We start from the raw sequence: 13142 nt of genomic DNA on the forward strand, positions 1-13142 counted from the left end.
ACAGGCGACCCTACTCCTTGTCACGTACAACTGGGGAATCGAAGCCATGCCAGTTGACTCAATGACAGACCATATGATACAGCCCGCACGTGCTATTAACCATTCGGCCATCCAACACACGCTACATTCAGAGAACTGAACTAGACAATGTAGCTGCTGATTTGTAAATATATACATACATGTGTAGGGTGACCCGTGCACTTTACAGAAAGTTGGTCTCGACACGGCTAAATGTGCACGCTTCAGTTGCGTGTCTCGAACTGATTTCTGACTACCCCGCACTCGCTTTGAGTCGATAAATAGCCATGGCACGTGCAATTCTCTACAAATATATCAACTATTACAGCCGTAAAAAATCTATTGTTGACGATTTTGAATAGCAGTAAAATTTAGCTTCTTGGTTATTACAGCAGCTTTAGTAATTACGTTTGTTTTATTTTTTAAATTGCTTTATCAATAACTTTACCGTTAAGAGCGGCATCTTTTGGTTTAGTACATATACTATCTCTGAATCACTTTCTTTAGCAGGAACATGATACTAGCAGTAGTTTCATTTTACTTTTACAAGTTTCTTAAAACAATTGTTGAGTTGTCTAAAGTGCTTATTTCTAAATTCAATTTCTTGTTCTAGCTTTCTGTTATGTTTCGTAAAAAAGTAGTCTTGATTATCCCGACCTGTCAATCAGACGTAGAATGGTTGATAGACTGGTTAAGCGAGACTAATTTCAAAACAAGGGCACGTAACCTATCTTTTACTCAAAAGTGTCTGGATGTTATGGACGCAACTTGGAACCAGTTTTCAGTCTATTATTTATAGATGATTGATGGTCATAGCTTATTAAGTACAACATGATCGTTTATTTAGTGACTATAATTGTGTGAAACTGATTTGAGGCTTGGCATATATATAAATATTGTGGCGTAATTGTCGAGATATTTGGAGATATTAATTTATGGTGGGTCACCCTAACATGTGCGTGTTTCTTAATAAGCCCATTAAGAAACAAAATATGAATGAGAGGACATGGACTTTATTATTTATTCAGTGTTTTTTTTTTTCTTTTCTAGAAATGGATGACATTTTGAAAGATGATCGATTTTCACATATTGCCAAAGATCCACGATTTTGGCAAATGCCGAAGAAAGATAAGAAAGTTAAGATTGACAACAGATTCAAGGCCATGTTTAATGATGAAAGATTTCAGGTATACAATCAGAAAGAATATACAAAAATATAAACTCACTAATAGTCATTTGCATTTTTTGGACATTAATTTTTCATAGACATAATGTATTGAAATTGATTATACAACATTTACATGTAATTAAAACCACAAAATCAAAATATCAACAGTAGATAATCTGTCAGCTTGGATTTAAGCAGATTAAAAAGATGTCCATCAGCGAAAATCATAGGTTGTGCTGGCTTGTGTTGACTATATCATGTGGATGCTGAATGTTGACATATTATCTATTCATTATACATGTACCATGATTGCCTGGGTTCTATGGTTTGTTTTCCAACAGAAGCATCCTTTTCTAATGTTAAATGAATCCCCGGTTGTATGTAACAGGGAGTAGGGTCGCCTGTCCAACCTCGTGGGTTTTCTCCGGGTCCTCCGGTTTCCTCCCACTGCTAAAGACCCCTACGCACAAGCAAAGTATTGAAATAAAATTTAAAACCTTATGTTAGTCCTGAAATGACCTAGTTTGTGTTGAGTGGACGTTAAACCCCATTTCTCTCCCTCTCCAATGTTACATATTAATCAATTTTTACTCTTTCATTACAGGTAAAATACACATTAGATAAAAGAGGTCGACCAATCAATACAAGCAGTAAAGATAATCTACGACGTTTTTACGATCTGTCAGATGACGAGGATGAGGAAGAGAAAGGAAAAAAAGTTTCTAAAAAAGGAAAAGAAACAAAACAGAAAAAAACTTTAGATAACAAAGTGAAAAAGGAAAACAAAATTGACTCAAATAAAAGTATAGGTGTGAATGTGAAAGAAAAAAAGAAAAAGAAATCAAAAGAAAAAACCCAGACATCAGAAGTTAAGAAAAATGAAAGTAGAGTTGAAATTAACTTGAATGAAGATGATGATGACGTTGAAGATGATGATGATGATGATCAGGAAAAGGTAGAAGAAAGTTCAAATGATGATGAGGGTGAAGAAGATGATGTTGTCAGTAAGGAGGACAATGATGATGATGATGATGATAATGATGATAGTGACTATGATGAAGATGACAGTGATTATGGTGGTTAGTACACTTACATTAGATTGTTAAAGATAATAATTACACACAGGACGGTGAAAGAAATTGGACAAATCATTATATATCAATTAACTTTAGTATAAAGTCCATTTCTTTCTTTGCTGATAAAGACCCCTACGCGCAAGCGACTTATTGAAATCAAATTGAACCATGTGTTAGACCCGAATTGACCTAGTTTGTGTTGATTGGAGGTTAAACTGAGGTATGGTGTTATAACCTGTATTTAAATGATGAACTGTATTTATATTTTACTAGAATCTGATGAAGAAATTGACAGGGCTCGAGGAATAGGTGAAGTTCAAAGTTCATCTGAAGAAGAATTTGAATTTGATGCTGGTAAGTATAATAAAAATCTTAACGGTTTCCTCCCACTGCTAATGGTCTCCTACGCGCAAGCGAATTATTGAAATAAAATTGAACCATGTGTTAGTCCCGAAATGATCTAGTGTGTTTGAGTGTATGTTAAACCCAATGTTTTTATATTACAGATGATGGTTTTGATCATAATTGGAATGAAATGGATAAAGATATACCTGAGGTTAAAGATACGACTAATCGACTAGCTGTTTGTAATTTAGACTGGGATAGGGTTAAAGCTGATGATATTTATATGATGTTTAATTCTTTTAAACCTAGCAACGGCTATATACAATCTGTTACAGTAAGTTATTTAAACCTAGCAACGGCTATATACAATCTGTTACAGTAATTTATATACAATCTGTTACAGTAAGTTATTTACAATCTGTTACAGTAAGTTATATACAATCTGTTACAGTAAGTTATTTACGATCTGTTACAGTAAGTTATTTACTATCTGTTACAGTAAGTTATTTACAATCTGTTACAGTAAGTTATTTAAAAGACAATATTGGTGTCAGTCATTATCACATATGTGATAGAACTGGTTAAACACGTTCCAAATATAATTTTAACACAAGAGATCATTGCTATGATAGATGCGTAATGAAGATTTCAAGAAACGGAAGTGACGAAATCAAAAGGAAAACATAAGTCATCCTTCTATATAACTGACACAGGTGATGAGTGATAACAGATACACAGGCGAATTTTTGCTCACTAGCAATACCTTCAAAGATCAAAAGTTGTTATATGAGACTGTGGGAGGATATTTGACAATTCAAAAAAAATAATTGACTGTCACGAGATAAGAGAATATAAAAAAATAGAAAAAGTCTGGGCATTACCATGTTTTTATGAAGTATAGAATGAATAAAAACAAGGGGATGTATGAACTATTTTTATTTTTCTAGGTCAGTCTCATCCTTGAATGGAACAAACTCATCTTGTAACATAGATGTCCAACCTCGTGTGTTTTCTCCGGGTCCTCCAGTTTCCTCCCACTGCTAAAGATCCCTACGCACAAGCAAATTATTGAAATAAAATTAAACTATACGTTAGTCCCAAAATGACCTAGTTTGTGTCAAGTGGACGTTAAATCCCATTTCTCTCTCTCTCTCTCTGTAACATAGATAGGAATAAGCAGATTGTTCTCCCTCTAGTAGACTAGCTGAAGCCCAACCATGCAATAACTAGACATTTTCAATGTTATTGCACACTTTTGCTTGTTTATGCCAGTTTTAGTAGAAATCATATAGAGAAGTGGGATGAATTTTCTGTGCAATAACAACAAGCATGTTGGATATGTTTTGCCCTAGAAATATTCAATAAAATAGATGTAAATTGTCTGTTGTAGATTTATCCATCTGAATTTGGTTTAGAGAGAATGAAAGAAGAGGAGTTTCAGGGACCTAAAGAATTAACAGAAAAACCTGATGATGATATAGATCAAACAACAGATGAAGCTCAAGAAGGTATTTTATATTTAAACATACATTATGCAAGAGCTAAATCTGCCTATTGTAGGTCTTTCTTTAGGCCTGAAATGTTATATAAACTATTAATTACACATTAACAAAACAAGACCATAATCGACTTTCAATGGCAGCGGATACTCAAGATTTTAACTAGATTAAAACGGTTCGCCATTTTAAAATTTAATTTAAAAATGGGAAAGCGAGGCTAAATCTTGATTATACCAGTGCCTTGGTTACGACTGTGCACACATCTTGTCAAAACTACAAAGAGTGATAACTTGGCTGAGATGGAAGTAATTTGAATGAAATTTTCAATATTTTCATTTTTCATCATCTATTTTTGAATTATTATAGCAAGAATGACCAACTCTTTATTAAACACTTAACTAATGTATCATTAAGGCCAGACAAAGTCGCCAAAACTTCTTGTCCTCCAAAAACATACATGGTCCGTCTGTCTGCTTGGTTCTCCTTGACGCTTCTGGTTCTCCCAAGAAATATAAAGCTAGAGGATATTTCTGACAATGGGGACTTCACAATTTTAATTTCACATACGTCTCTTTATTAATTCAGAAATTCAGAATTAGATATCTTTCTAAAATAATTATTTACCTTAATTACAGTATACTAAGTTCACAATATGATTAATTTTAAAGATCAGTAAAAAATCGGTGTTACTTAAATTGATGATTGTCCACAGCCAATTATGAGTGTGAATAAAGTTGGGTATTTGATATTTGAGTCTAGTGTTAACTTCTGATTTAAAAACGGAAACATCTAAAAGCATAAACATTTAGTAATCCATGAATTTTTTGAAGGGGGCTCAGAAACATAATTATTTTTAGAACCGGGTTGAAAGTTTTATGTTGGCTTGCTTCGTTGCGCTCTTTGTTCACTTATCTATAAATTTTTTTATTTGACCAGGTGATCGATTTCATAGAGAGAAGTTACGACAATATCAGATTAATCGTTTAAAGTATTATTATGCTGTTGTTGTCTGTGATTCTGTTGCCACGGCTACTAAATTATATGATGATTGTGATGGAATAGAATTTGAAACAAGTTGTACGAAAGTTGACATCAGGTATAAATGATTATATTTGTTTGATTTCCAGGTGTCGGGGGGAGGGGTCACAATGGCTAAGTGGGTAAGACGCTGGCTCGCTAGCCTGGAGGTTGGGTGTTTTGATCCCTGCATTGGCCGAGACAGTTCATCGGGATTTTCCGGCGTGCCCCCCCCCCCCCTGTCAGTGATGCAGGATGGAGGGGCTGACAAGGACAGCCGTCTAGTCGTTCAGATGGCGTGCATGTAAAAGATCCCTTGACAGTTGGAATTCGATATAAGAGTAGACCATAGTACCGCTGTCCGGGCAAAATTTCCCTCATAGCACACTGTATGGCGTATGCCCCATCTTCATTAGCCCAGTCGGAGCAGAACAGTAGGACATTAAACACCATTTCATTTTTTCAACTGGCACTGCTCCAAGGATTCTTCTAACCATTACTACTTTAGTAAGAAGTTTATTTGTCGCAGTCTTGGAATAATTAAATGACCATGAATTGATACTTTATAAGTAGAACTCTAAAATAATTAATATTTGCGTAATATAATATTTGATAGGTTTATTCCTGATGGTATGACCTTTGACCAGGAAGTGAAAAGTGTGTGTACAGGAGTTGAAAAATACAGACCTAATTATTTTGCTAACTCTGCACTTGGTAGAAGTTCGGTAAGTTGATTAAGTAATATAAGAAAACTTTGCATGTGTGAAATGAAGGGGAAATATGCAAACCATGGCTGTTTGTACGTGACAAGGAGTAGGGTCCCTGCCTAACTTTGTTATCTTTCTCCAGGTCCTCTGGTTTCATCATACGTGCATGAATTATTAAAATAAAATTAAACCATATGTTAGTCCCATAATGACCTCATTTGTGTTGAGTGGATGTTAAACCCAAGGTCAAGTGTACGTAAAAGAACCCTTGGCAGTTGGAATTTGATTTAAGAGTAGACTGTAGCACAACTGTCAGGGCAAAATGACATTTTATGTCTGTATGTCATACATGTACATCAATTGGTGCAGAAAAGTTGGACATTAAACCCTATTTCATTACATTTCATTTCATTCCTCTTGTTTATTTAAATGTGAGTGGGGCTGGGTGGCCGAATGGTTTGCCATCTGTTTTTGAGTTCAGTGGCGTAGTTTCTCATCATGTACATGAAAGGAGTAGGGTCGTTTGTCCTCACATAGCCAAAGACACCTATGCCCAACTAAATTATTGAAATAATATTGAACCATATGTTAGTCCCAAAATGACCTGGTTTATGTCGAGTGTCCATTAAACCCCATTTCATTCCATTTCTATCATTTAATTAAATATGATTTTATTTGTAGGTGAAGTTAACATGGGATGATAATGACCACGACAGACTACGTGTGACCATGAGTAAAATAGACCCCAAAAAACTAGACACAATGGAGAAAGATTATGAAGCTTATATCGCTTCAAGCTCCGATGATGAAGGTAGGATTTCATATTATTTGGAGGTTGCCGTGTCCGAGGGATAGGGCCCTGGACTCACTACCAGACTGTCTCAGATTCAGTAGAACCTTTGGGGTTTATCAAGCCTGGTTGTCACCTGGGGGGTTGGATGGCTGAATGGTTAGCGTGCGCGCGCTGTATCATAAAGTCTGTCATTGAGTCAACTGGCGTGGTTTCGAATCCCCGGTTGTACGTGACAAGGATTAGGGTCGCCTGTCCAACCTCGTGGGTTTCTCCGGGTCCTCCGGTTTCCCCCCACTGCTAAAGACCCCTATACGCAAGCGAATTATTGAAATAAAATTAAACCATATGTTAGTCCCGAAATGACCTAGTTTGTGTCGAGTGGACGTTAAACCCCATTTCTCTCTCTCTCTCTCTGGTTGTCACCTCTTACAAATGGCATATATGCTGGCAGAGAATATGTGAATAGTTGTTTGGATTGGATGAAAAATGGAGGTGTAACCATACACAGGCAAATGAAAAGTAACATATCTCAGTTTTAAAATGACCAAAGTATTGTGTCAAGGAGAAGTTGGACCCCATTCCATTTCTAATATTATTTGGCACTAATTCAATCATATGACATTCAAGATGGTTGCCTGGAGATATTGAACAAAGTGTTTTCGGTACTAATTGACATAGATTTAATTGACAAACTTTAATTCTTTTTTTTTAAATTTGATTTTTAGGCCCAAAACTGCCAGGTTCTGATAGTTCTGACTCTAATAGTGATAGTGAACAAGATGAAAGTCGCATAGCCAAATACAGACAATTAGTACAGGAATTAGATGATAAAAAGACCAAGAAAGACGAGGATGTAGAAATGGAGATAACATGGGAACCAGGTAAGATAGAATTATTCCATTGGGAACTGGGTAAGTTAGAACCAGTGCGAACTGGGTATGGTAGAGTCATTGGGAACCGGGTAAGATAGAGCCATTGGGATATGGGTAAGATAGAGCCATTGGGAACCAGGTAAAATAGAACCATTGGGGAACTGGGTAAGATAGAACCATTTGTAATCAGGTGTGATGGAACCACTGGGAATCGGGTAAGATAGAACCATTGGGAACTAGGTAAGATAGAACCATTTGTAACCGGGTGTGATGGAACCACTGGGAACCGGGTAAGATAGAACCATTGGGATCCGGGTAAGATAGAACCATTGGGATCCGGGTAAGATAGAACCATTGGGAACTGGGTAAGATAGAACCATTTGTAACCGGGTGTGATGGAACCACTAGGAATCAGGTAAGATAGAACCATTGGGATCCGGGTAAGATAGATCCATTGGGAATCGGGTAAGATAGAACCATTGGGAACTGGGTAAGATATACTAGACTCATTCCAAGTAATATTTGATCAGGGTAAATATGCATGAGTCAAACAGCGTACAGGGACTAGGCCTATATGTCCAACCTTGTGGGTTTTCTCAGGGTCGTCCATTTTCCTACCCCTGTTAAAGATGCCTACGCGCAAGCAAATTATTGAAATAAAATTGAACCATATGTTGGTCCCGAAAAGATCTAGTTTTGTGTTGGGTGAATGTTAAACCTCATCTCTCTCTCACTGTGCTGATTTCTAAAATCTATGTTTTCTTCCATCAGGTTTAAAAGGTACGACAGAAGCGTTAGTAAAACAATCTGTAGACGCAGAGAAGACGGTGACACCATGGCAGAATTTCTTACAGAAGAAAAAAGATAAAAAGAAACAGAGAAATAAAGATCGGAAAGCAGCGAGAGAAAAAGCAAAGATTGTAAGAATATTTATTAATGCATTTAGATTACATACTCTTCATAAACGGTGTTGCCCTCCAGGCTTACTTCCTCACCACCCTCTTCTTAGTGACACTTTGGAAGATTCCTGCTAATTTCAGTGTTTTCTGGGGATATCATTTAGCAGCAGTAATAATATCATTTGTTTTTGTTGCCTGTCCAACCTTGTGGGTTTTCTCTGGGTCCTCCGGTTTCCTCCCACTGCTAAAGACTCCAACGCACAAGCGAATGGTTGACATGTGCACGGCATATCAAGGTCTGTCATTGAGTCAACTGGCGTGGTTTCGATTCCCCAGTTGTATGTGTCAAGGAGTAGGGTTGCCTGTCCAACCTCGTGGGTTTTCTCTAGGTCCTCAGGTTTCCTCACACTGCTAAAGACCCCTACACGCAAGCGAATTGTTGAAATAAAATTGAACCATGTGTTAGTCCCGTAATGACCTAGTATGAGTCGAGTGGTTGTTAAACCTCATTTCTCTCTCTCTCTCTTGGTTGCTGGGCAAACTAATATTATATCAAGAATAAATAATTTTAAACCTATTCCAGGAATGTGGTGATATACCAGAAGAAAAGGCAGCATTTAGTGATGATGAATTACCTGAAGGGGTGGATATTAATGATCCTTATTTTAAAACAGAAAATAAAGGTAAAAATCATGTTTTAATACTAGCTGTCATTTTATGCCATTATTCCACACCAAACAAAGTTATGTTTTAATTTGTCTGGCTGACATTCTGTTGACAGTGCGATTCTGAAAAACATGGTGGCAGTAGATTGTCTTTGAACTCTGTATATTTCACTATAAGCAGGTAGCATAATGCCTGATACTATTTCCAAGAAAGATGGTGACTGTTATAATGGGTTTGTCTGTCTGTCTGTCCGTCCGTCCGTCACACTTTTTGGGACACATTTACTCTCCTTCTAATTGAGCTAGAATGTTCAAACTTGGTGTAGGTGTTGAATAGGTCAATGCCTTGATGGTGTTTTCGAAGATGAGCATTTTCTGCTTAGGTTAAGCAGAGATGAGCAATTTGATTGGTTGATGCTTTGTTACATCTTATAACATGTACCCTACTAATATTGGTTGTTCAATACCAGTTGTAGGGTTGGTGGCCAAATGGTTTAACATCTTAAAGGACAATATTGGTATCAATCACTATCACATATGTGATAGATTTGGTTAAACACGTTCCATATATAATTTTAACAAATAGATCATTTCTACGAAAGATGTGTAATGAAAATTTTAAGAAACGAAAGTGACGAAAGGAAAACACGAGTTATCCTTCTATATAACTAACTGAAGTGACGAGTGATAACAGATACACAGGCGAATTTCTGCTCACTAATAATTCCTTCAAAGACCAAAAGTTGTTATTACCAATCATAAATATACATTATTATTAATGACACAGAGATTGTCTATCTGTGTACCTTCCAATTGTGATTGATGTTGATGTCTCAGTTTTCTTGTATGCTTTTTTAGACATAAAAAAGGAGAAGAAGAAGAAAGGGAAAAAGGAAGAATTAACAGAAGAAGAATTAGAAAAGAAAAAACAGGAGGAGGTTAGTGTCTGTTACAGTAACATTAAGCCTTTAAGGCGGTCTACTATCGGGGGGGGGGCAAATGGTTAGCATGTGTGCGTTGTATCATGAGGTCTGTCATTGAGTCAACTGGCATGGTTTTGATTCCCAGGTTGTACATGACAAGGAGTAGGGTCGCCTGTCCAACCTCGTGGGTTTTCTCCGGGTCCTCAGGTTTCCTCCCACTGCTAAAGACACCTACGCGCAAGCAAATTATTGAAATAAAATTAAACCATGTGTTAGTCCCGAAATGACCTAGTTGTGTCAGTGGACTAAACCGCATCTCTCTCTCTCTCTCACACTGCATGGTGTATGGGGAGCCACTGTGGCTAAGACATGGGCTCGCTAACCTGGAAGTTCCGTCTATGACCCCAGTGTTGGCTGAGAAAGGTCCTTGGGATTTTACAGCATGGTTCCCCCTTGTCAGTGGTGTAGAACGGAGGGCCTGGTGGCAAAAATGAGGTTGTGTGTACACATTGGCATACACGTAAAAGATCCCTTGACAGTTGGAATTTGAAATAAAAGTAGGTCGGGGTTATTTCCCGCATAGCACACTGTATGGTGTATGTCCATTTTCATTAGCCCAGTCGGTGCAGAAAAGTAGGACGTTAAACCCCATTCTATTCATTCATTTCACATGACAATTGTTTATTTCCTGTAAATATATTTTCAGGCCAAACTAAAACTGTTAATGATGGATGATGAAGACCAACGACATCACTTCAGTTTAGAAAAATTACTCAAAGATGCGAAGAAGAAAAAGAAGAAGAAAAATAAAAAGAAGAATTTAGACGATGAGGAAGTGAATGAAAAGACGGATAATTTTCAGGTACATTTAAACTTGGTCAACAATGAAATATTGTGACTTTTGTTAAAGGGGCATTATGTAAGATTAGATATAGAGCTGAAAGTTCTCACTATTATAGTTAAAAACTAAGATAATGTAAAGGGAATATGCTAAAAGTTTCAGTCAAATTGCTCCACTCTGAACCGAGATATTATCGATTGAATTTTAGGCCTAGCCTTGATCATCATTACTAGAGTCGTGCGATAAAAAAAAAACATAGTCTCGATTATCCATATTTGCCTTTAATCATCAATGAGCGTTGAGCAGCAGATCGGGTTCAAATCCAGTGAAAATCGAACACATGAGATGGCATCGAGAGTTGATTAAAGTCTTTTCATGTTAATAAATGTCTAATTAATAGTTTATATAACATCTCAGGCCTAAAGAAAGACGTGCAATAGGCAGATTTAACTCTTGCATAATGTATGTTTGTGCCTATTTCTTTAGGCTTCAAATGTGTAGGATAAAACATGAGACTGAGGCTATGCATTGGGAAAGAAAGACTGAAGAAATTAACCTGAGAAAAAGAAAAATTTCAATATTTAGGAGAGCGATTTAGCTAATTTGCAGGTGTCTTTAATGACTCCCGCGAAGGAAAGTCAAGGTGTGTTAATAGGAGCAGGAGCGAAAACTCGCCTTAAACGTGAAAGGCCTGTATAATCAATACAAGATTGTATAAAATTTTGCTGTTTTTGCTTGAAATCGTCAGAAAACAAGAATTGATGATATCTCTAATTTAATTAACAGGTTGATGTTTCTGATCCCAGATTTTCGGCCATGTTTGATTCACATCTTTTTAACGTTGATCCGTCGGCACCCGAATTCAAGAAAACAAAAGGATCAGAAGTTTTTATCAGTGAGAAACAAAAACGTAGACAAAAAGAAGGATATTCAAAGGTTTCACGAAAGCGAAAAGCAGAAAGTGACGACTTATTGACTTTAAATGAATCTTCAACACCCAAAGAGTCGCTTTCCACACTTGTGAACTCAGTGAAAGCAAAAACTCAAAAATTTCAAGAGAAAAAGAAAAAAGGATCTTGATAGCTGTACTAGTCATTATAAAATCTTTGTTGATTGTAAATACAGAAAATAAATATAATTTACTTTAAAACCGTTTTACTTGGTGGATACAGAATAGAATGTGGCGGGGTGGGGGGTCATGTCTCCTCCACACAAGACAAACATATGGCCATTTTGATTGCCATGGTTACCCGTGCAATACATGCACGCCATAGTTTACACGAAAGGACTTTTTTTTTTTTTATCCCTTCCAACTGACTTTCCTTGTCAGCCTCGTAACGGCCTCGGACACACAATGGCCAGGTTGTGTACAGATCATCATTTGACTTCCAATCTCATTAGGACAGATAGAACAAGAGATTATTGTCCAGAGAGATGGGGGTTTAACGTCCACTCGACACAAACTATGTCAATTCGGGACTAACATGATACAATTCGCTTTTGTGTAGAAGTCTTCAGCAGTGGGAGGACACAGAGGGAACCCATGTGCTCTTTATCACGTACAAGCTTGCTATCGAAGCCACGCCACTTGACTCCATAAAATAACTTCTGATCTAAACCACATTACCCCCTTGCAACCTGTCACTTGCATATTTCACATTGATATGTCTGGTGTGTTTGTCTTTATAGAGGGTGGGGGGGGTGAGTGGACGAATGGTTAATGCGTGTGCGTTGCATTATAAAATCAGTGATTGAGTCAATGGCGTGGTTTCCATTCCCCAATTAGATTGGGTTTCTCCGGGTCTGCCGGTTTCCTCCCACTGCTAAAGACCCTATGCGCAAGCGAATTATTGAAATAAAAGTGAGATGATGTACCCAATCTAATTGTATAATTGTGTAAGTTGTATAATAACGTTATAAGGGAAACAACTCTTTTCAACCTCAAAAAAGCCACCAGGTCTAAGACTAGTACAGTGGTTCTCAACCTTTTTTGCCAACGGCACACTTTGGAAAAGATGAAAAAATAGCAGCACACCTGGCTAAATATATATGAAAAATATTTGAATTTTGCAAAATAAAAACATGGTAAGTCAGACGACATACAACCGTAGACAGAGACTAGTCATAGACACATAGAAAGACTTAAACTAAATAAAGAAAAACACAGCTATGAATACTCAATTGGGATCACAGGGTTTTTCTTGGTGTGCTCAAAATTTAGCGGCACACTTAAGAGGATCTCAGGTGTGCCGTGGCACATTGGTTGAGAATCCCTGGATAAGTAATTAGTTGGTCTATTTATATCAATTCTCCCCTTTC

General features: G+C 37.0%; 1 protein-coding gene across 1 annotated transcript; it reads left to right on the top strand.

The window, feature by feature from the left end:
- The first annotated feature begins 2955 nt into the window (after window positions 1-2955).
- Window positions 2956-11973, top strand: LOC126821331 (ESF1 homolog). Its single transcript, XM_056101452.1, has 11 exons — window positions 2956-2985; window positions 3998-4115; window positions 5043-5202; window positions 5740-5848; window positions 6512-6641; window positions 7349-7504; window positions 8267-8415; window positions 8978-9077; window positions 9918-9997; window positions 10689-10844; window positions 11610-11973. Exons 2-11 carry the CDS (start codon window positions 4028-4030, stop codon window positions 11901-11903), a joined length of 1422 nt encoding a protein of 473 aa, XP_055957427.1. The 5' UTR covers window positions 2956-2985; window positions 3998-4027; the 3' UTR covers window positions 11904-11973.
- The last annotated feature ends 1169 nt before the right edge of the window (window positions 11974-13142 follow it).

Source organism: Patella vulgata, chromosome 5, assembly GCF_932274485.2.
Source record: "Patella vulgata chromosome 5, xgPatVulg1.2, whole genome shotgun sequence".
Classification (NCBI taxonomy): Eukaryota; Metazoa; Mollusca; class Gastropoda; family Patellidae; genus Patella; species Patella vulgata.

Bases quoted from the DNA above. Each gene is read 5' to 3' on its own strand.
- LOC126821331 (XM_056101452.1), top strand. From the start codon at position 4,028: ATGAAAGAAGAGGAGTTTCAGGGACCTAAAGAATTAACAGAAAAACCT. The intron at 6,642-7,348 runs GTAGGATTTCAT...TTTGATTTTTAG, and splicing joins TTCAAGCTCCGATGATGAAG to GCCCAAAACTGCCAGGTTCT. The intron at 8,416-8,977 runs GTAAGAATATTT...AACCTATTCCAG, and splicing joins CGAGAGAAAAAGCAAAGATT to GAATGTGGTGATATACCAGA.